This window comes from Sus scrofa, chromosome 6 (assembly GCF_054392235.1).
Source record: "Sus scrofa isolate SSC_HxYL_T2T_F1_AM1 chromosome 6, Sscrofa_HxYL_maternal_Yorkshire_Landrace_v2.0, whole genome shotgun sequence".
Taxonomy (NCBI): Eukaryota; Metazoa; Chordata; class Mammalia; order Artiodactyla; family Suidae; genus Sus; species Sus scrofa.
In genome coordinates, this window is record NC_139388.1 from 161,617,966 (window position 1) to 161,642,629 (window position 24,664).

At 43.7% G+C, this 24,664-nt stretch overlaps 1 protein-coding gene across 1 annotated transcript in view; it reads right to left on the bottom strand.

The window, feature by feature from the left end:
• The window catches only part of LOC102158888 (uncharacterized), a 616,184-nt gene that overhangs the window by 579,649 nt on the left and 11,871 nt on the right, over positions 1-24,664 (bottom strand). Inside the window, exons 3-4 of the mRNA XM_084965720.1 lie at positions 14,121-14,199; positions 13,700-13,757 (exon numbers count right to left, since the gene is read on the bottom strand). Coding sequence (XP_084821846.1) covers positions 13,700-13,757; positions 14,121-14,199 — 137 coding nt within the window. The remainder of the gene's footprint in view (positions 1-13,699; positions 13,758-14,120; positions 14,200-24,664) is intronic.

Genomic DNA, 24,664 nt, shown 5'->3' on the forward strand with positions numbered 1-24,664 from the left:
TAACCCACCAAGTGAGGCTGAGGATTGAATGCGAGTCCTCACGCAAACTAGTTGGGTTTGTTACCACTGAGCCAAAGTGGGAACTCACATGTTTTTTTTTTTTTGTCTTTTCTAGGGCCGAACCCAAGGCACATGGAGGTTCCCAGGCTAGGGGTCTAATCAGAGCTGTAGCCGCTAGCCTACACCAGAGCCACAGTAACGTGGGATCTGAGCCACATCTTCGACCTGTACCACAGTTCACAGCAACGCCTGATCCCCAACCTACTGAGCGAGGCCAGGGATCGAACCAGAAACCTCATGGTTCCTAGTCAGATTCGTTAACCACTGAGACACAATGGGAACTCCGCTTTCTTTTTTCAAATTGATACTGTATTTAAACCACTGCCCCTTGTTGCCATGAACTGTGGTATAAGTCACAGATGTTGCTCGGATCTAGCGTGGCTGTGGCATAGGCTGGCAGCTGTAGCTCTGATTCAACCCCTAGCCTGGGAAACTTCATATGCTGTGGATTCGGCTTCTAAACAGACAACAGGGAGTTCCCGTCGTGGCTCAGTGGTTAACAGATCCGACTAGGAACCATGAGGTTGCGGGTTCGGTCCCTGGCCTTGCTCAGTGGGTTAAGGATCCAGCGTTGCCGTGAGCAGTAGTGTAGGTCGCAGACGTGGCTCGGATCCCGAGTTGCTCTGGCTCTGGCGTAGGCCGGCAGCTACAGCTCCGATTCAACCCCTATCCTGGGAACCTCCATATGCCACAGGAGTGGCCCTAGAAAAGGCAAAAAGACAAAAAGACAACAACAAAAAAAGAAAGAATAAAGAAATGTGTGTGTATACTGTGTGGTACAGTTTTGCATTCTGTCCTTTTCAGTAGCGTTTCAGATGTTCTGCATTGACATGATGGTTGTTTGAAATTTGCTACATTATGTTAATGTGCAGCAGCTGCCTCTTCACTTTCCAATCTGGGGTTATAGGGCGATGTGATGAATATGAGCTATAAATATTTGGGGGTTTTTAACAATGAACTTCTTTTTTAAAAAATTATTTATGTAGGACATTTTCCTAGAAGTGGACCTGCCAGACCCAAGACTGCAAGGCATAATGTGGAAAGCATGGCTCTTGGAATTAGGCCTCTATTTAAAACCTTTTCCCACCATTTACCATCAGGTGTCTCAAACATGTTGCTTCATCTCTTCCTAAACTTTATAAGTCAAAAGATAATAATACTATCCCCATAGAGTAGTCACAAGGATTAAAAATAAAATAAAACACATCAAACATATCATACCCTGACTAAATGGAGGCAGCTGTTGTACTACTAACCTAAAGTTTCGTTTTGTTTTGTTGGGGGTTTTTTCTGCTTTTTGAATTTTTTTACTCTTATTTTTTAATGATTTTTAATTTTTCCACTATAGCTGGTTTACAATGTTCTGTCAATTTTCTACTGTATGGCAAAGTGACCTAGTCACACATATATGTATATGTTCTTTTTCTCACATTATTCTCCATCATGCTCCATCATAAATGACTAGATACAGTTCCCAGTGCTATACAGCAGGATCTCATTGCTTATCCATTCCAAAGGCAATAGTTTGCATCTATTAACCCCAGATTCCCAGTCCACCCCACTCCCTCCCCCTCCCTCTTGGCAACTACAGGTCTGTTTTCCAAGTCCATGAGTTTCTTTCCTGTAGAAAGTTTCATTTGTGCCATATATTAGATTCCAGATATCATATGGCATTTGTCTTTCTCTTTCTGACTTACTTCACTTAGTATGAGAGTCTCTAGTTGCATCCATGTTGCTGCAAATGGCATTATTTCACTATTTTTTATGGCTGAGTAGTATTCCATTGTGTATATACACCACATTGTCTTAATCCAATCATCTGTTGATGGACATTTGGGTTGTTTCCATGTCTTGGTTATTGCGAATAGTACTGCAGTGAACATATGGGTGCATGTGTCTTTTTCAAGGAAAGTTTTGTCTGGATATATGCCCAAGAGTGGGATTGCTGGGGCATATGGTATTTCTATGTATAGTTTTCAGCGGTGCCTCCATACTGTTTTCCATCGTGGTTGTACCAATTTACATTCCCACCAATAGTGCAGGAGGGTTCCCTTTTCTCCACACCCTCTCCAGCATTTGTTATCTGTGGACTTATTAATGATGGCCATTCTGACTGGTGCGAGATGGTACCTCATAGTAGTTTTGATTTGCATTTCTCTAATAAGTAGTGATGTTGAACATCTTTCATGTGTTTTTTGGCCATCAGTATGTCTTCTTTGAGAAATGTCTATTCAAGTCTTGTGGCTATTTTTCAATTGGGTTGTTGGTTTTTTTTGCTGTTGAGTTGTATAAGTTGTTTGTATATTTTAGAGATTAAGCCCTTGTCAGTTGCATCATTTGAAACTATTTTCTCCCATTTCGTAGGTTGTCTTTTGTGGGTTTTTTTTTTTTATGGTTTCCTTTGCTGTGCAAAAGCGTTTCAGTTTGATTAGGTCCCATTGGTTTATTTTTGCTTATTTCTGCTGCCTTGGGAGACTGATCTGAGAAAACATTTGTAAGGTTGATGTCAGAGAATGTTTTGCCTATATTCTCTTCTAGGAGTTTAATGGTGTCTTGTCTTACATTTAGTCTTTAAGTCATTTTGAGTTTATTTTTGTGCATGGCGTGAGGGTGTATTCTAGTTTCATTGATTTGTATGCAGCTGTCCAGTTTTCCTGCACCACTTGCTGAAAAGACTGCAAGTTACCAGCTTACTTTGCAGGTTGCATAAGAAACAGTTTAATTATTAATTAAGACTTTAATACTTGAGATTGATCATGGTTTAATGTGTTTCCTCTTTAAGGTATTTCCTTTGCGAGGGCCTCCAGAGACTAAACACCTTAATTCAAATGTCAACAGTGGAGTTTATCAGCTAATCATGAACTATGGAAAGGGAGGCTAATAATAATAATAATATCTGTGACTTCCCTTCATACCAGAACCACCTTTTTTTTTTTTTGTCTTATTTATTTATTTATTTATTTATTCTTGCCTTTTCTTGGGCCACTCCCTCGGTATATGGAGGTTCTCAGGCTATGGGTCTAATCGGAGCTGTAGCCACCAGCCTACGCCAGAGTCACAGCAATATGGGATCCAAGCCGCGTCTGCCACCTATACCACAGCTCACGGCAACGCCGGATCCTTAACCCACTGAGCAAGGGCAGGGATCGAACCCACAACCTCATGGTTCCTAGTCAGATTCGTTAACCACTGCACCATGACGGGAACTCCCAGAACCACTTTAATTGCTGCCATTTACTGGTCACTATCTACATGCCAGGCACAGCACAAAAACCTGTGCTGTGTTTTCTGACTTAGTCTACATAGTCCTATGAGTTATGAATCACAATGACCATGTTTTTTTTCTTTTTTTCTTTTTAGGGCTGCACCTGTGGCATATGGAGGTTCTCAGGCTAGGGGTTGAATCAGAGCTGTAGCTGCTGGCCTATGCCACAGCCATAGCAATGCCAGATCCCAGCTGCATCTGCGACCTACACCACAGCTCATGGTAACGCCATCCTCAACCCACTGAGCAAAGCCAGGGATCGAACCTGTATCCTCATGGATACTAGTCAGATTTGTTTATGCTGCATCACAAGAGGAACTCCACAATGACTATTTTAAAGATGAGAAAACTGGAGTTGCCGCTGTGGTGCAGGAGTTTAAGGATCTGGTATTTCTGTGGTGGTAATTGTTCGATACCTGACCCAGTGCAGGTCAGGTTAAGGATGTGGCATTGCCTCAGCTGTAGCATAGGTTGCAGCTGTGGCATGAATCTGATCTGTAGCCTGAGGACTGCCATATGCTGCACGGGCGGCCAAAAAAAAAAAAGAAAAGAGGGAAAACTGTGTCATGGTGAGGTTATAGAAACTGCAATGAAGCAGTGCATTTTAAAAAGTCTTCATTCAGTTTCAAATTCAGGTCTACACTCCAAAGCTCTCATTTTCTCTTTCACACAGGCTGATTCCCAGGGGACTGGAGAAGCATCTATAAATTAATCACTGGCATGTGGACACCTGGAGAATATCCTGGGCCATGCTTGGAGCTCTCTAGAGTCCACTCTTTTAATGGTCATCCTTTGCTGGACCCCTGCACCGGAAACCATAATGTCATTTGATATTCTCATCCTCAAGGCAAAAATTTCAGCTCCTCTCTCTCCAGCTTTAAGCCCACTTGAGCTACCTACTCACCTTGGGCAAGTTTCTTCCTTTTATCTTTTTTTTTTTTTTTTTTTTTGGTCTTTTTAGGGCCACGTCTGAGTCATATGGAGGTTCCCAGGCGAGTGTTCGAATCAGCTACAGCTGCTGGCCTACACCACAGCCACAGCAATGCAGGATCAGAGCCTCATCTTCAACCTACACCGCAGCTCACAACAATGCCAGATCCCTGACCCACTAAGCGAGGCCAGGGATTGAACCCCCATCCTGATGAATACTAGTCAGGTTCATTTCTGCTGTGCTACATCGGGAACTCCCCATCCTCAACTTCCTAATTTATAAAGTGGGAAGAATAATAGAACCCAATTTAAGGGGCTGTAATTTTATTTTTTTTTGATAGGCAAGAAATAGATTTATTAACATAGGACACTTGTGAGAGATGCAAGTGGGCAGGCAAGGAGGCTCTGACCTAGGGCCATAATTTTTAAAAAAAAATTAAATGAGCTAATATATGTACAAATCCCTAGTACCTGGGACCTAGTAAGTATTTAATACATGTTACCTATTATTATAAAAATAATATATTATTATTAAATGAGGAACTAATCTATTTTCAACCTAGATGTCCTTGCTGTGACCTCTTTCCTCCCCTGCATCTTCCCCCATCGAATCCCCCTTGGTACAAAAGCTGTTTGGAGACTATTTCTGCCCGAGGATATGAATTTGGAAAGAAAACAAAAATAAGGCAATCAGGCTACAAAAATTCCTCTTTGCCAAGATGGCTTTGAGCCAGGCCTGCTGGCAGTCAGAATGCATGAACCAAGGGGAGATGAAGGGTACAGTTGCCTCCAGAAAAATGCCACTACCAGGTTCAATCTCTGGCCTGACGTCAGAGCTTGCCTCCTCCGTGACAAAGCAAGCTGGACTGGACAAGTAGCCTTTGCTGGCCCAGAAGCCCCTGCAGAGGTCAGGACCAAATCTGCAAGTATTACTCAGCCTGACACTCCCACCAGGAGAGTGAGGGCAGAGCCAGGACCACCAGGTAGGTCTCCTCTCACAGAGCCAGGCAGGCCGGGCCAGGAAGTAACAACACATCCATTCCCAGGCAGACCAGAGGGGTGCTTCCTTCATGTACCCATAGGCAATGTAACTATAGCATGACATCAGAACAGTCAGGACTGAGCCAAAGTCAAGGATGAGAGAGAGGGTCCAGCCTTCCAGGAAGAGGGAAAACAAGTGAAGAGTTCCCGAGGGAGGAAGGTGAGTACAAGAGTGAATAGAAGGTCACTGTAAGCTGGACAGCAGAGAGCCAGGGCCTGAGTGGCTCCAGAGAAGGGCGGGGCGGGGGGGGGGAGGGGGCGGTGGCGGGGACTTGACCCCCAGAACCTCTGGCTCTGTTGAAGACTTTCGTTTTTATCCTAATGCAAATGGAACATTTTAAGTAGAAGAGAGACAAGCTCAGATGTGCAATGTTTAAACAATTCACTCAACAAATATTTTTGGAGTTCCTGTTGTGGCTCAGTGGTTAAGGAACCCAACTATCATCCATGAGGACAAAGGTTTGATCCCTGACCTCACTCAGTGGGTTAAGGATGTGGCGTTGCCATGAGCTGTGGTGTAGGTTGCAGACACGGCTCAGATCCTGAGTTGCTGTGGCTGTGGTGGAGGCCGGCGGCTACAGCTCCGATTGGACCCCTAGCCTGGGAACTTCCATATGCCGTTGGTGTGGCCCTAAAAGACAAAAACAAAGAATAAAACAAAACAAAAAATATTCTTGAGTACCTACAACAAATTATGCAAGATAGTAAGAAGAATGCTATGGAAAAAATAACACATTGAATTTTCAGTTTCACAGGGCAGTAGGGCTAGTAACCAAAATGATTGATCATCATATCAGGTGGAGAGATAACGTCTTAAAAGAAAAGTTTTGTAAATGGAGTGTATATGATTATGAGGCAGAAGAGGGTGTTTCTGAGAGATGCAGAAAGCTTCATGAAGAAAGCAGAGAGGGAGTTCCCATAGTGGCTCCGTGGTAATGAACCCAACTACGATCCGTGAAGATGCAAGTTCTATCCCTGGCCTCGCTCACCGAGTTAAGGATCTGGCATTGCCATGAGCTGTGGTGTAGGTCACAGATGAGGCTTGAACCCTGTGTTGCTGTGGCTGTGGTACAGGCCAGCAGCTACAGCTCCAATTGGACCCCTAACCTGGAAACCTCCATATGCCGCAGGTGCAGCCCTAAAAATGACCAAGAAAAAAAAAAGGTGGAGGAGGCGCTTAAATACATAACGTATAAGGTATACTGTATTAGGTATAATGTAGTCTAATGTAGTGTAGAGACTGTAAGTGTTGACGCTAGTGTCTGATGGCCCAAGCCCACAGTCTGGCTCTACCATCGACGTAAGAGTTGTGAGACCTGAGCAAATTGCTTCACCTCCCTTTTCTTTAGCAGTATTTTTATTCAAGCCAGAGCATAAAAGAGAAATAGGATCTGGATATACAGAGATGGGGGAAGGAGGGGCGGGGGTGGGAGCGTGGCTGGGAAGAACATCAGTCAAGACAGGGAGACCTCGAAAATGAGACGAGGCAGCTCCACTCGGCAGGAGACCAAGTGTGTTAGTAGAAACATGAAGTTGTGAAGGGTATTAACACGTTTTGGATTTTTACCAGGTGCCAGAAGTCTGCACGCATTAATGCATTTCATCTTCACAACAACCCTACAAGAAGGAGGGATTTCTTTTCTTTCACTTACTAGGCCTTTGGTGCTCGGAGATGCTGAGCAGCTCGACCGAGCTTGTAGGTGGAAGAGAATGGATGGAGACCCCAATCCTCTCCCACCAAAGTTCAAACGTGCTCCACTCTGACCGCGCCCACACCCACCGCCAGAGTGGGACGGCATCTTCTCCCGAGCGATTGCCCCCACGAGCCCCAAGCACAGAGGGGTGTGATTGTGGACATGCCGGAGCCTCATCTACATCTGCAAAGGTAGTTCTGGAAAACGTATTCAAAAATGCTTTGCGCGAAAAGATATTGTCAGACTGAGGACAATGCCTTCCCAAGGGGGGCTCTTTGTGGAGTCCTTTGGATATGCAAGATCTCTGGTGGGTTTTATTTTTTTATTTTTTACTTTTTCGTCTTCCCCCCCGCCCCCCGCCAGGGCCACACCCATGGCATATGGAGGTGTCCGGGCTAGGGGTCAAATCGGAGTTGTAGCCGTCGGCCTACGCCACAGCTACAGAAACACCAGATCCGAGCCGCGTCTGCGACCTACACCACAGCTCACGGCAACACTTAACCCACTGAGCAAGGTCAGGGATTGAACCCAAAACCTCATGGTTCCCAGTTGGATTCATTAACCACTGCGCCACGACGGGAACTCCTCTGGTGGTTTTTAAAGCATCCACCTACTTTCCAATCACACCTCTTTGTTACCTTGGAGTAGTAACAAATTAAGCCGGAATCAGCTATTCACACTGAATGATTTTATAAAGCTTGCTTCGCTCCCACAGCTTCGCTACTTTAAATGCAAGCCACTTGCCTAAGGAAGCAGATAAGGTGGAAACTGCATTAAAAGAAGGTGGCATAAATCATACTTCAAGATCCCAGACACGTTCCTTCCAGAATTCCTTTTTCATAGATACTCCTAGTTCTCAGTCAAGTTTAAAAAAAAAAAAAAGGATGTGATAGAGTATGGGCAAGAGAATAAATGTTAGTTCTGTCCAAAAAGAACCATTAATGACCGAAGTGTGCCTTTTATGTGGCAGAGTAAATTCTGCCAGGAAAAAAACAGACAGACAAACCAGCATGTCTTTGAGAATGGGAATCACAGTTGAGAGAGCACTGACATTTTGTGAGTTTAAAAATAGATCCTTCCAATGGAAAGAGGGTCTGCTAAAAATACAAACCAGCACAGGCCCTGCTGCACTCCAGAGCTGTGACCAGGTTATTAGGCTACTCAATAACACCCTATTTTTAGGGCTGTGGAGCAGGAAACACAGGCTGAGCTTCAGGAGCTCAAACAGGCATGTAATGCAAGGGATCCTCTCTGGAGGCAGAATCCTCTCCAAAGCACCCAAAAGTAAAGACTTGCGATCCTGAACAGTCTTCTGAGGCAAAGCAATGATGTCCAGCTTTTACAAGGTGCTAAGGTTAATGGAAAGGGGGGGGTGGGGTGATGACTGGATCCATTCTTGTTTTCCTGGTGGACACACAGCTTGTTAGCACTGGAGGGACCTTGGAGACAGCCTGGTACTGGGCATTCGATGTGGAGTGGCCGCCCAGAATCTGAACCCTCTGATTCCCCCCATGGGAACCCTCCCTTTTAGGGGTGTTGATGGTCTACAGGGCCTGCCCTCCCTATCTCGGAAGCTGTTTTCCCAGTCCGATGAGGTGGTCCTCCAAGCCCATCCCACACCCGCCACATGCACCGAGCTCAGGATGTCAGATACACCTGCTCAGGTTTTTGAGTCGGAATCTAATGATGCAAAGGAAAAGAGAGCAGAGCATTCTTTCCAAGGGTAGCAGCAAAGACGGTGACATTCCGTTCTCAAGGACAGCACAGCCAGTGGTGCCCACAGGGGCGTCCCATGCCCACTGCTGGCAGGGGCACAAGCTGTGACACTCAGCATTCAATGGCACCATAGCTGTCCTGCCTCCAGCGAGTCTGGCCCCTCCCTGGGATGCTGGCCTTGGTTTTGCTTGTGCGATCTTCCCTTTTTCCTTGTTCTCCCCAACTGATTCTTGGGGCTTCCTGGGAATGAATACTGTGAGGTGACCGATAGCCTTTCAATCAGTTCATTTTCTGTTTAAATTACCCAGAGGCAATATTTATTCTTTGCAGCTAAGAACCCTGACTGCAATAATAATCCATGCCTGTTATCTTACAGATGAAATTAAGAATGAGAGGGAGGAGTTTCCGGGTGGCCTAGCAGTTAAGGATCCAGTATTGTCCTTGCTATGGCAAGGGGTCAATCCCTGGCCTAGGGAACTTCTGCACGCTGCTGATGGGGGTGGTGGGGGCAGAACGACAGGGAAAACACACAGCTAGTTAGCATCAAATCCAGGCCTCAAAAGCAGGCCTCCTGTCACAGTGTAGGTGCTAACCCCCACATGGCACAGCCTTACAGAGCTACAGAGGGCACCTCGGATATGCCCTGTGCTCTCCTGCTCAGGTGTCACCTCTGCCATGGCCCACCCACTGAACTGTCTACATCTTTCCCAAGTCATTCCTAATGTCATAACTCACCTAACCCCGGCCAATTATACCCTGCGCCCTTCCAAGTTACAAAGTCTCCTTTCTCCCAAAACTTATTTATTTATTTATTTATTGCATTTTAGGGCTGTACCTGTGGCATATGGACATTCCCAGGCTAGGGGTTGAATTGGAGCCACAGCAAAGTGGGATCCGAGCTGCATCTGCGACCTACACCAGAGCTCATGCAACACCAGATCCTTCATCCTTAGGGATCCTAATTGGGTTCTTTAACCAGTGAGCCGCGAAGGCAACTCCAAAGACCATATCTATTGAGGACCTGCTATGTGCCTGACACCACACCTATCACCAAGGGTCCTACAGTGAGGAAAACAGAAACGGACCCGGATATCATGAGTATTCTGTGTAGAGGGGAAGGTAGGAGTGAATCAAATAATCATGCAAGCGTGTAATTACACACTGACAATAACTAAGAAAGATAAGCTTAGGCTGTTAGGACAGCATGCAACTGAGAGGTCTGATCGAGCCCAGAAGTCAAGAAAACCCCTGAGAACGTCGCGTTTGTGATGAGCTCTGACATCGATTAAGTTCACCTGGTGAAAAGAGAAGGGAGACAGATCCAGGGAGAAGGCTTAGCACTTCTCAGGTCCTGGAACAGAAGCAGGAAAGCAGGACCAGCAGAAGAAAGGCAGTGTGTCAGAGTAAGCTAAGAGTGAGAAGGGCTGGCATGAGCTGGGGGGAGGGTGGAGCTGGGTCATTCAGGGCCGTGGGCCTAGTTACAGATTTTGCTCAGGGCAGCAGGCAACCACTGAATGATATTAAGCAGAGGAACGACACGGGTCATGCTGTATTTTGAAAAGACGGCTGTGGCTGCCCTGTGGGGAATGAATTGAAGAGGTGACAGTGCACATATGCAAACAAATTAGCTGTCCATTGCCATGGCTCCAGGGAGAGGTGATGGTAGCTTTGAGTTAGGAGATGGAGTTAGAGGAGAGATGTGATGAGACTGGAGAAATAATTGAGGAAAATCCATAGGACTTGGTATTTGGAGACACTGGAGAGAAGATGTTGAGAATGATGCTACATTTCTGGCTGTTTGCCAGAAGAGACACGGTACAAAGGCCTTTGCTGTACAAAACAGTCAAGGGACAGTGTGAGTTTGGTTTTAAATAAATTAAAGTTGCAATACCTTTCAGACATTCCAATGGAAATGTCAAAATATATGGATATGAGGCTCAGGAGAAGGGAATGGGCTAAAGATGTCCCTTCAGTGTTATTCTTATAAAGATGATCATTGAAGCCCTGAGTGCAGGTGAGTTCACTTGGGGAGAGAGTATAGATGAACAAGAGAAAGAGGCTTAGGAAAAGACCTTAAGAATTACACTGCTTCTGGCTTGTCTTGCGGCAGAGCTTGTTTGACCTCTGGCCTGTACAGTGGGTTAAGGATCCAGCACTGTTAAAGATCCAACATTGCCACAACTGTGGCATAGGTCCCAGCTGTGGCTCAGATTTGATCCCTGGCAAGGAACTTCCGTATTCTGTGGATGGGACCAAAAATTTTTTTAAATATATAAATTGTTTTAATTACATGGGAAGTGGTCATTCAGACAAACATTTTAAATTTATGTCAAAGTGGTGTTCCCATTATGGCTCAGTGGCTAACGAACCCGACTAGTATCCATGAGGTTTCGGGTTTGATCCCTGGCCTTGCTCAGTGGATTGGGGATCCATTGTTGCAGTGAGCTGTGGTGTAGGCTGCAGACGTGGCTCGGATCCCATGTTGCTGTGGCTGTGGTGTAGGCCGGCAGTTACAGCTCCGATTCAATCCCTAGCCTGGGAACCTCCATGTGCTGTGAGTGTGGCCCTACATAGACCAAAAAAAAAAAAAAAAAAAAAAAATATATATATATATATATATATATATATATATATATAAACTTATGTCAAAATGAAATCCTTACAAAGGAAACCACCTTTGTAGTCTTACAAATTTCCTTTTTTTTTTTTTTTTTTTTTTGGTCTTTTCAGGGCCACACTTGTGGCACATGGAAGTTCTCAGGCTAGTGGTTGAATTGGAGCAGTAGCTACCGGCCTACACCACAGCCACACAGGATCCAAGCTGCATCAGCAAACTACACTACAGCTCACGGCAACACTGGATCCTTAACCCACTGAGCAAGGCCAGGGATTGAACCTGTGTCCTCATGGATGCTAGTCAGATTTGTTTCCGCTGAGCCATGACAAGAACTCCACAAATTTTCTTAAAGTTAGTTTCAGGGTACACCTTGTGTTATACACATACAACATTTTCTAAGCTGTATATTATAGATGGCTTACCTTGGAATCTTAAAGTCCAAGTTCCAACCTCCCAACTGCCCTTTAATTTACCTTCTCTATTTTGGTTTAATCTGTTTTATTCCTGCATTGTATAGCAGTGCAAATTTTAGATGTTTTATGTTTGTTTACTCGCTAAACAACATTTTCATGAAAGGGCAGGGAGTCTGCCAAGATTACAAAATGTACAGCAAAATGAGCAGTAGAAATTGTGTATGAAAGTATACACCAGTGGCAAATTACAGAACAAATGCTTTGCCTTAAAAAAAAAAAAAAAAAAAAAAACTACACCATTTAAAAATCATAGAGAGAAGGTGATCTTCAAACAATACTAAGGCATAGCCAAAGAAGAGAAAAGCCAGGGAAATATTTTATCAATGCCAAGTTATCGAGTAGAGGTGGTGTCCATAGCATCAAACGCTGCTCAGAGGTTGAGTGAGCTGAGGATTGGAAGGCTGCCGATTGGCTCAAGCAACGTGGAGGCCATTGTTAACCCCAGGGAGGATGGCTTCGAAGGCGTGGCAGGAGTGGAAGCCAGGTTGAGGTGAGATGGGAGATGAAGAGTGACTGGGAGGTAAGGAAAGGAAGACAGCGAGAAAGAAGACAGTTCTTGTGAGAAGTTTCACTATGCAGGGGACAGGGACACCGGAGTGGTGTGGGAAGTGGACTCCAGGGGGAATTCTTCAGGATGCAGGAGGCTTGAGCATCCTTAAATGCTCAGGAGAAGCATACATAGGAAGAAAGAGGTGGACTGTTTTCTATAAAAATGAACCTGAAAATTGTTAACGGGGAGAGTTAACATCACCCACCTCCCAGGAAATATTGTTTTAAAATAGGCACTTGGTGACTTAACCCAAGTAATAGATGATAGGGGACCTTCCAGTGTCATTGCAGTGCCCTAGGCAGAGTTAACTGCTCTAGCCTGTGTCTCCAACACTTGATTGGTATCTTTTGCAGGACTCCCAATGCTGCAATGGGATTAACTTCTGCTTCTCCCACTCATTGTATTTTCCTAAGTTTCTATAGTATAGATGTTCTGTATTTTACTCATCTTGATACCCAGTCCATCTTCACACCCCTAGGGAAGAGGAGTTCCCTGATGCCAAGTACAGTAGAGTGGAGCGATGTGGTGGCCCTGCTTGACCCACTGCATTCAATCAAATTTTATTACACAAATGAATGAGTAAATAACAACAAAAGCCAAAGAGAAATAAGACCTCTGAAGAGAACACTGGAGTTTAGAAGGGACTTTTCACCTTCGGTCAAATCTCACCCACTTGGAGGCAAGGTAATCCTTGTCTTTAAGCAGTATGATTTCTGATCAGCACACGGTGACAGTAATATGTGCCTGGCAGGCTCTGCCACAAACATCCCAGTAGGAGGATGCCACAAGGCTTGTCCTTAGGAATGGAAGACCTGGTGAGCTAAGTCAGCACCTCTGTAGCCAGGACGGTTTCTAAGAGAACTCAGGCCTCTTAAATCAAGCTTTGCCTGAATTCCTTGCAAAACGGAGCAACACCTTGGCAGGAACAGGCAGAAATCTTCCCAACCATAGGGTAGTTGCTTCGAATCTGGGCTGCCTGCTGCCTCTGGAGACCAGTCTAGAGTGTGCTATCTTCTCTTTCTTCTTTCATTCCTCAAATAGTCCAGGTCTAGGCAATTTCATTGTTTTGTTTTTTCTTTTTACAGCTGCACCTGCAGCATATGGAAGTTCCCAGGGTAGGGGTCGAATCAGAGCTGCAGTTGCCGGCCTACAGCACAGCCACAGTGACAATGGATCCAGGACACGTCTGCAAACTACAACCCAGCTTACTGCAATGCCAGATCCTTAACCCACTGAGTGAGGCTAAGGATCGAACCCACATCCTCACAGACACTATGTCAGGGGTTCTTAACCTGCTGAGCCACAGTGGGAACTCCTAAGAGGAAAAAGCACCTATAAAGTTACTTTTCTCACCTTCTCTCCTGAGTGGTTCTATCCAGAGGGAATCTGCTGCATCAGATTTTTCTTCCACCTGAAATTTCAAGCACACTGATTAACTGGCACCCTTCCCTCTTTGGCCACCCCCCAGGTTCCCTTGCCTTCCTCCTGTGCCTCCTCTGTGTCCCAAGGAACGAGGTGCCCTGGACCATAGCCCTTGGGCTCCCTTTTCCTCTGGGTTCAAGCTGGGTCCGTGGAGGGAGTGCTGGGAGGCACCAGAGCGGGGGAAGAGCTACAGGACTATGAGGGCAATACACATCCCTATCCCTCTGTGAGCTGCCTGTGCTTCTCCCCAACCTCCACTGGGGAGCTGCGCCCTCACGACAGCTTCCATGAGACCTGAGGGGCAGCAGAGGCCCCTCTGCGGCCAGTGTCCTGTGCCTTAACCTGCCCTTACCTCTGTAAATAGTCTCTTCATCCAGCTCTTTCCCAAATCCACTTGAGTGTGCTTGCTGCCAGGACCCTGACTCACACACCTGGGGAACAAGGAATAAACCACTGTAAAGTCAAAATGGCCATATGAGTCAAGTCACGAGAAATACATGAGAAAAGTTTAAGCCGCTGTCAAGCAGGTGTCCATCTTCCCAACATACAGGCTCCCCAAATCTGTCTTCACATCTCCTGTGGGTTACAGGGTGCCACTCATATGTTTTTTTACCACTGAGAGTAAATTTCTTACTGAAAGACATTTTCATATGTCAGATGATTTAAATTTTTTTTCCGTAACACTGAGCAACATTGATGAACATAGAGCAGTCTGCTAATTTTCAAAGAATTGGTTTCTATAAATAGGCACTAAGAAAAATTCTGAAGTCAGTCAAAATCGGTGTTTCCTTTCCTCATCCCCCCCTTTCATGCTCCTCTGGATCTCTCTTCCACAGGAAAACAAGGACGAAAAGTAGTACCCCACAGTGTGCTGACCTATTACAGTTCTTCAGCATCATAAAATGATACAAAAACACAGCACCTCTCACTCCTCTGTTTCCCCGGTGTACGTACACACACACACACACACACACACACACACACCACATACAGGTGGGCTTACCCTTGCCCAGTGGGCACAGGCCAAACCAGAACGGTAGAAATACATATTATATAATTTAAAATTTATTTTTACACTTATATATCTGAATAACTGAGAAACTATCAAGAGAAAGCTGGATGTGTGTGTTCAGCAACACTTGGTCATGGCGGTCATTGGGCGGTGGTGGTGTTTCAGGATAAAGACATTATTTCATCTTTCTTACAGGCTTTCTTGTTCAAGACTGCTGGAGTTAGAGGTGTTGTTTAATCCCTCATATTTTTGAATATCCTGTATTCCGATTCACCCATATTCTTTTTCTCTGATTCTGCTGACAATCACCTTTTTTACTTCTTCTTTTCAAACATGTATGTCTTTTATTTCTATTTCTTTTTTTATTGCGATAGCTAGAATTTCTAGTACTATGTTGAATAAGAGTGGACATCCTTGCCTTTTTCCTTATCTTAGGGGAAAAGTGTTGGTTTTTCACCATTAAGCATAATGCTACCAGCAGCATTTGTGGTAGATGTTCCTTATCAAGTTGAGTTTTCCTGTATTTCTAGTTTTTGGAGAGTTTTCATGATTATGTATTGAATTTCATAAAATGCTTTTTCTGCATTGATTGATATGATTGTGTGAATTTTCTTCATTAATTTTCTGTTAATATGGTGGTTTACATTCATTGATTTTCAAATATTGAACTAGACTTGCACCCCTGGAATTAAACTCCATCACTTTGCTGTAGTATATACATTTTTTGTACATTGCCAGAGCCAAGATGCTAATATTTTGCTGAATATTCTTACATCTAAGTTTATGAGAGGTAATTTCTTAAAGATTGCTCTGATTTCTTATGGAGAATGGATAGAAGAGCAAGCTGGGCAGCTGGGAAACTAGTTAGGTATTATTCTTTTCTTTCAACCTTGAGCTTCCTCCTCAGCCTTAATGTTCATTTTCTTCTTAAATCACATTTTCCTCCTGTGGGTCTAAGTAACACCCTAGTTCAAGTTCAATTGAATATAACCCTGGTGACCGCAACCCACCAGCTCCAGTGAGTTTGCTCAAACTCTAGCAAAAGGGAATACTTTCCACTCCAGCTATACAAGTCCTTGTGTGAAATGTACCATGAGCCTTATTTATGCCCTACCCTTCCTTCAAGATCCTACGCAAGTCTTAGATCCTCTGTCAAACTTTCCCAACCATTCCAGTTCCTGGTCAGTGTTCCTTCCTTCCACCTCCTACAGTGCTTATTATCCAAGCTACTCATTTCATTTCATTCATTCACTTATCAATTCAACAAACATTAATTGAGTGTCTACTACCTTAAAGGCACTATGTAGATACCCATGACACAGCTATGAACAAAAGAGATGCAGTTGCCATTCCTAAAGGAACTTACAGCCCGGTGGAGGGCACAGCATTAAACAAGGTTCATACAACTACATATTATATTTGTTTGTATATACATATTTATAATTTGTATATTTATATGCCTGTGTATATAAATACCCAGAAAGACAGAAAGTGATACAAATCAAGATAAGTGCTGTGAAGAAAAAGCATGGAACATTCAAAATAGACTACTTTCATTTTTTTTTTTTTTCTGTGCACATTCCAGTTTAATCATTAGCTCCTTGGGAATAGAGACCATATTTGATGTTGCTTTATTAAACTCAGAATCTAACCACACAGTGTGATGACTTGGCAATGAAAGAGAGTATGGTTTGAGGACGACTCTTAAGTACCAAGAGCTGAAGAAATTACCCTTCTTTTTGCATCCATGCAAAAAGTAAGCAACCCACAGAATGCATTCATACTGTGCTGGTTTAAAACACAGGGAACCATCTCTTTGTGTGTTTCATCTCTGGCAGGGATCTGAAAATTGTTTCAAAATGCCTACCTACTTACCTCAAACATCCATGCATATCCATCCTCTCTCCAAATTATTGTTTTCTAGAACTCTGTACAATAGTGTGCTGGTAAATGTCTAGCAAATGACTACTTAAAAAAAAAAAAAGAGTTCCCTTTGTGGCTCAGCGGAAACAAATCTGACTAGCATCCATGAGGACACAGGTTTGATCCCTGGTCTTGCTCAGTGCATTAAGGATCTGACATTGCCGTGAGCTGTGATATAGGTCGCAGAAGCGGCTCAGATCCTGTATTGCTGTGGCTGTGACGTAGGCCAACAGCTGCAGCTCGGATTTGACTTCTAGCCTGGGAACCTCCGTATGCCGCAAGTATGGCCCTAAAAAGAAAAAAGAAAGAAAGAAAGAAAGAAAGAGAGAGAGAGAGAGAGAGAGAGAGAGAGAGAGAGAGAGAGAGAGAAAGAGAGAAAGAAAGAAAGAAAGAAAGAAAGAAAGAAAGAAAGAAAGAAAGAAAGAAAGAAAGAAAGGAAGGAAGGAAGGAAGGAAGGAAGGAAGGAAGGAAGAAAGAAAGAAAGAAAGGAAGAAAGAAAGAAAGAAAAAACAGATTTGTAGCATTTGTTGATTTCTTTGGTGTAAGTATTCCCACCACGGCCATTTTAAAGCTACCAACAAGTTGTCATTAAACACAGAGATGAAAAGAAATGCAGAGTGGCACATTTTAAAAATAACGTAACAGATACAGTAGACATAAATAACCTCAAGTTCATAGTACTCAAATGTAATGAAATATTAGAACGCAGTGAGGTTTTTTGAGTATTTATGACCCTTTAATATGATTTATTTAAATATAAGTTAGTGTAATTTCAATTTTAATAATGACTGTGTTTATCAGCTGGCTCACAACATTCCTAAAAATTTAGCAATTGGCTCTCATGAGACTGTAAGAGCCCACTCCAGCACCCCTCTGCCTGTGCAGCCTAATAGACCCGTATATGTCCCAGGTAGGATCCAACTATGTTACAGTGGATCTCTAGTTAGACAGGGGGAGAAAGCAAAGTTGAATCTTACCAAGTGACTCTCACCTCTCTCTCCCTGCTCTGCAAAACAATTGAAGGTCATACTAAAAGCTTCGCTGTGGCAATATTTCAAGTTAGTTGACCAAAGACCCATTTCTGACCACCTCTCCCTTATCCAGCTCTAATACCAAGGCAGAAAAAGCCAAGCACTCAGTTTCTCAACTTCCAGTGAGGCTGAGTTGCCAATAAGACCTGAAACTGCTGGGGGGTAGAAAGTGGTCTGAAAAAGCTCCTAGCATTCCTGATGAAAGCACCAGAGGTCTCTTAACCTTCCTTCCTGTCTCAGATCTGAATATGATATCTGGAGCTGCAGTAGCCATTGTGGAACCATGAGGCACTATGTATAAGGAAAAGGCCAAGAGTATTGAAGAGCTACTCGTTGTGGGTTCATTAAGTTCCCAGACTAAAACCAAACCAGCAGACTCCATCAGACTTAGTGATATGTGAGGGGAAAAGCTCCTATTTCTTACTCTCCTATGATGAGTTTTCTGTTATTTACAGCCCAAACCATTCCCAGCGCATACAAATAGGAATTTCATCTGTTTTGGCTTCCACCAGACTAAGAGCTAGAAATAGAATAAGAGGAAAGGCAACTGATATGCCAAGTATGGTGCTGGATGTTTTTCACACTTCATTCTCTTTAAGTTTCACAACAACACTATGAGAGATGACATTTATAAATATGTGTAATTTATCATGGTTGGTCACACTTTAAAGGAAGTACGTCTTAAAGGAAGATTTGACAGAGCTGCGGTTACGCGGACCTTGAAAAATTAATTTCAGTGTAAATTTGCACAGGTTTGAACACACATCCTTCTTCAGCAAATTAAAAGTACATGACGCAAACACTTCCTTTGGATAAACTAGATATAAACTGTCTACTGACAGACACAGCATTGCATCCAAGCCTACTCTCTACCAAGCAATTAAGGACATTTGTTTTGATTAATAAACACTGGGGAACCGTCTTCCTTTTTTCAAAGCTGGCCTAGGTTTCAAGGAAATTTAGAAAAGATCTATCTTCCTGGGGGCACCCACTAATGAGGAGGAGGAAGTGGTGTTTTCTGTGGGGTGGGCTGGTCTGGTCCTCTCTTAGGCAGGCCAGAGGAGTGTTTCCTGGGGAACAAGACCTCTCCCAGTGGGAGTCAGGAAGGAACTGGAGGCAAGCACTGTTATTTCCACAGCTCCATCAATGAGTCAACCAGGATTTAGGAGCTCCTGGGCATTTATAATACACGGAAGGTAGAGGCTCCCTTGGCATGAGTCAGGAGGACTGGGAAGTTGCAGAAGGTGTCAAGGGAGAAAAACAAGGGTGGGGTGACCGAAGCCACATCAGAAAGTATACGAACAGTAAAGGATAGATTCCATCTCAAGGAATGGAGTTTCTGCTGTTCAGACATTCTTCAGTTAGAGGAGAAAGGTGTTTCCTGAGTGTCTACCATGAGTTAGGTCCTGGGGATAAAGCAGTGAATGAAGCAGACATGGATCCTGTTCTTGCAGAGTTTAGAGTCTGATAGAGAAAATAGTTAAAACAAGTTATAATAGGAGTTCCCTGGTGGCCTAGAAGGTTAGAAATCTGGCGTTGTCACTGCTGTGGCTCAGGTCACTGCTGTGGCATGGGTTCGATCCCTGGCCCAGAAATTTCTGTATACGGTGGGAACAACCAAAAAAAAAAAAAAAAATGAGGTCAGATTATGTGGTTATGACTCTATTATTAATACTAAAAATAGTAGCAGTAACTTCTAAGAATAGTTCCTACCCTGCTTGTGATTGCCTCATTTAACCCTTTATTTGTTTACCAATGTCTCCCAACGTTTGTTCCAAGAAACACGCTATCTCCTGTGCCTTTCCTCTTTCTATGTGATTCTGACTTGGGCTTCCTGGGTCTTCCTTGCTAATATTGAAGGACCCACATCTGAGATTGGCCATACCAACATTCTACAGCAAGACTAGCTCTTTTGGACTAGTTCTTCTAGATAAGTACAAAGCAAGAATTCTTAACATAGTCTTCAGTACCCTGGAGAACCAAGGATAAATTTATAGAAGTCTATGAATACCTTTAAAATGCATGCCCCAGAATGCGTGCAAAATTGTTTTTTTTGTGTGTGTGTGTGTGTGTGTGTGTGTATTTGAGGGGAAAATGTTCACAGGGTTAATGAGATCTTCAAAGATGCTCATAGTCTCAAAAGAATCTGAGCACTGGCTTTGGAGATTATAATCAAGACATGATCTCTCAGAGTTGCCATCGTGGCGCAGTAGAGACGAATCCGACTAGGAACCATGAGGTCATGGGTTTGATCCCTGGCCTCGCTCAGTGGGTCAATGATCTGGCGTTGCCGCGAGCTGTGTAGGTCACAGACGTGGCTCAGATCTGGTTTGCTGTGGCTGTGACATAGGCCAGCGGCTAAAGCTCCAATGCGACCCCTAGCCTGGGAACCTCCGTATGCCGCAGGTGTGGCCCTGGAAAAAGACAAATAAATAAATAAATAAAGACATGATCTCTCTAACATCTAAACGCCCATGGTTCCTAAAACTTTCACTACTAATTCTACAAGGATGTACATCTTCTACCAGACTATTCCTTAAGAGTGAAAATAATATCTTATTGAAACAACAATATGGGCTATATACATATATAGTTACTCAGAAAGAGAGAGCGAGACTTTGGAGCCAGACAGACCTGGGTTCAAATCCCAGTTCTGAGACTTATTGGCTATGTGACCTGAGATAGATTACTTTAACTTCCAGATTGACTAGTGTTTTGTCTGAGTTCCTTTCTGGTCTTCTTCTGAAAACACATCTTCCTTGTCTATAGGAGAGGGCATGAGACTCAGTCTTAACCAACCACAGTTCTCATTTTCCCAGCCATAGAGATGGACAGCAGAGGAGCACAGGACACTCACTAGCCAATAGAGTTCCTCTCTAGGATCTTGCTAAGCGGTACAGGCAGTGGGAAAATACTCGCTTCTCTGGCTGCCGAGTCACTGGGGCATAAACCTAAGCTGTGCACAGCCATATCTCCATTCTTTTTTTGGCTGCACCCACAGCACAGGGAAGATCCTGGGCAAGGGATCAAGTCCGAGTCTCAGCTGCCACCTACCCCACAGCTGCGTCAGTGCTGGATCCTTAACCCACTGTGCCGCAGCAGGAATTCCCAGGTCTCCATTCTTAGGAGGACATCTGTAGAATGCATGATAGAATTGGCACACAGAGGGAAGCAGAGGTAGGAGAAAGAGAACCCTGCAAACTGCGATATTCCAAGCTTCTCAGTTACATGGACTGATAAACCCCTCTTTGCATTTCAGCAAGTTTGAGTTTAATCTGTCACATGCAATCAGTCTGGAGCCCATCTTTAAGTAGAGATAATAATACCTATTCCTACGGTGTTGTGAAGATAAACTAACATGTAGCAAGGAAGTAAGCTTTTCGCCGAGCTTGTGACCGCCCCATTTCAACGAGTATCATTTATTCATTCTTCAATGTGTATCAAGGAGCAGGAATTACATAGGCTGTTTCTAGGTTTTCTCTGACTTAAAAAAATAATGAAATAATTTGAGAAATGCTTGATTAAACAAAATTCTTTCCCACGAGACTTTCCAGGGTCTCCAGTTTTCTAATTTGCCTAATGAATTCCCAAAGGGGCAAAGCAATATGACCCCAGGCACCTGTGTCAAGGAGCATCTCTGAACACATTTTGGACTGCTCCATGTGCTAATTGACCGGGTTGCTGTGGCAAACATGGCTTTAGTGAGAGAGTGTTGTCATCAGGTCCTTCTCTACTTGAGCAAAAGTCTGGGAGGTTTTCACCCCATTTCTGACAATTACTAGCTACAGGACTTGGAAAAGCCCCTCTAAGTTTCAGCTTCTTCATCTGTAAGGTGATGATGTTAGACTCCATAACCTTTTCCAACACACCCAAGGGTTGTAATGTATGAGTCTCTGCTTGTGGGATTATAAAAGATTCTGGGAGATGGAATGTAGAATGTCTGGACGCCCTGAGCCCGCAAAGACCAGGAAGGGCTCAGGCTTTTGTGGCGGAAAGAAGAGCAGAAGGAGCCCTGCAATGACAGTTCACCACAGGCACTGGAACCAGTTCTATTTTTTGGAGATTTATTCCAGCAATCTAGCATAAGAATCTCAGGATTACCTCAACTTTCTTAGATCGAGGTTTCTAAGTGCACTAGATTCTTCTATCTTTTAGATTTGGCTGGAACAAAACTAGAGACTCCCAAAACAGAAGGTTAGTGTAACTAAGTATTTGCCCTATGGATCTTCAAAGGCCAAGAAAACCTAACAGAAGGAGGTGATGGAGAGTAAAGATCTTATGATTTTGAACTCTGGATGCCTGAAGAGCACCTTGTATTCTTTACTTTCTCAAATTTAACCGAGACGGCTCTCAACCCAACTCTCTTCTCTTCTGCTTCCTCAACTAAGCAACAGGAAACCTTCTGAGGGATGCGTAGTTAAGTGTAAATGAAATGACAAAGGGGAAGACCTTTTGAAAACTGCAAAGCGCTCCACGAATGTATTATTTTTATTATTATTCATAACATTTAAAGTATAATTTTGGCGTTACCACAGACATGACTTCAGGCAAGTAATTCATCAGCTCCACCCTCTGAATAAAACAGCTGCGGTAATAGATGGGAAGGATTAACTAGAAAATGATGGTGGGTGCCTTTGAAAATTGAGGGTCACTGCAATTCTTCTTAATTAATAGCAACCATACAATTGTGAGGTTATAAATAGCTCTGCATCCCAGCAGATCCCAGAGGCTCTGCTACGTTTTCACTTGTTGCCATTTTGATTTAGTCCATTAGTTCCACTAGCCTATAATTAGCACAACACCCTGGAAAATTAATCTAGACTGGTGAGTCAACACCAGGGAAATGAAACAGACTTCTAAATCATGGTAAAATTAAGCTGAAGCTTGACAGCCAGGTCCTCCTGGTTTCAGAGGGAAATAAAAGCCTCTAATCCTGATTTTTCAGCTACAGTTAGGGGAATCCATTTTTCTATTTTCAGCAACTGAATTTCAACATTACTATCAAGGTAAATATAGTCCTTACTCAAAGGTTTAATCAATCAGAATTGCAAGCTATTACATCAGGACCGTATATTTGATAGAAAATATATTTAAGAAAAACTGCCCAATCCCTATCATCTCCTGGCAGAGATCCTGGGGTCAGGCTGAGCAGGAGGGTTCTGATGGTTTGAGCTGGCAAGAGTCTTTTCTAGGAAACTGTGAGATTGCTGAAATTTGAACCTGTGGAAAGAGAGAGTCAACATGAGACAAGGAGAGTCGTGTGTTACGGTCAAGAGGCCACAGGCAGATTAGCTGCAGTAGGGAAGGCTGGAGTATGGAGCTGGCTACCCAGAAGCAGGGAGATGAACATGAAAGCAGCAGAATAGAAAAAAAAAAAAAAATGGGAGTGAGTGCTTGGGGCGCTTCTGCCTGAACAAGCTTTGCTTTCTTCAGCTGCCTGGTAGTGTCCTGTGAAGGTGAGTATGCTGAGCTAAAGGCCAGAAGCTAGGTCATTAGGAAAATAAATGAGCCCTTTCATCTTTCTCTTCTTATAATATCTATACATTTGCCAAATTAAACAGCCCCAGTGTCCTTTCCTTATAAATGCTTATCAGCGTTAACTGTTTTATTTTCAGTTGTACACAAGTCAAATGGGAAAGTCGGCAGGCAAACCTTGCTAATTAAATGTCAACTCATTTAAAGCCTAGGTTATCATCTTCCCTTCTGGTCAAATCCTGACTTCAGATTGTCTAGTTTTAAAATCTAAGAGTCCTTCCTTTGCTTTGATCCTCAAATCCAACTACCAAATCCTAGAGAGTTTGCTTTACTTCTGCATACTTTTCATTCTCGCCCCACAGTTGTTTATTTGATCTCTTATGTTCAATACACTGATGCCAGTCTCATCTTCTTAAAGCACATCTTCGGTCATGTCACTCTCAGACTCAACACATTTAATGGCTGCTCACTGCCCAACAAATTCAGGAGAACTCCTCAGTTTGGTAGTCAAAACCTTGGCTCCCCTGGCTCCTGTTCCCTCCACAATCTGATAGCATGCATTTCCTTATGCTGCTGACTGCTGGATTCTTAACTCATCTACTACAAGTGAAAGGCCTTCCAAAGCGGAGGCAGTGGAACCAATTTGTATGCAGAGGGGTTAGATCTGCCCATTAGTCATGGGGGCTCAGAAAAACTCATTGCTGCTGCTGAAAAAATAACCAAACACTTAGATGGACTGCCATTAAGTCAGCTGCGTCATCTTGTTAAGTGAGGAAGACACCACATTAACTTTTTTTTTTTTTTTTGGTCCATCCTGTGGCATATGGAGTTCCTGGGCCAGGAATCAGATCTGAGCTGCAGTTGCAACCTAAGCCACAGTTGCAGCAACTCTGTATCCTCAACCCATTGTGCCAGGCTGGGGATCAAGCCTATGTCCCAATGCTCCCAAGATGCCACTGACCCTGTTATACCACAGTGGCAACTTCCCACATTAACTTTTAATGACTCCCCATTTGGCAATATGCTTTCTTTACTAAGGGGTCCGAGGAACCTGAACTTAAAAATTGTTTTTTCAGAGTTCCTGTTGTGGCTCAGCAGAAACAAATCTGATGAGCATCCATGAGGACACAGGTTTGATCCCTGGCCTTGCTCAATGGTTTAAGGATCCTGCACTGCCATGAGCTGGGGTGTAGGTTGCAGGTGTGGCTCAGATCCTGCATTGTGGTGGCTATGGCAGAAGCCAGAAGCTGTAGCTCCAATTTGACTCCTAGCCTGGGAACTTACATACGCTGCATGTGTGGCCCTAAAAAGACAAAAAAAAAAAAAAAAAAAAAAACGTTTTTTCTTCTCCCTTCTCCAAGCTTTCTCCATTTTTTTCATACTGATTCTTTTTTTTTTTCGCAGTAAATAATCAGAATCTAGATTCCTTTAAAAGCAATTGCTTTTCCCTCTCAA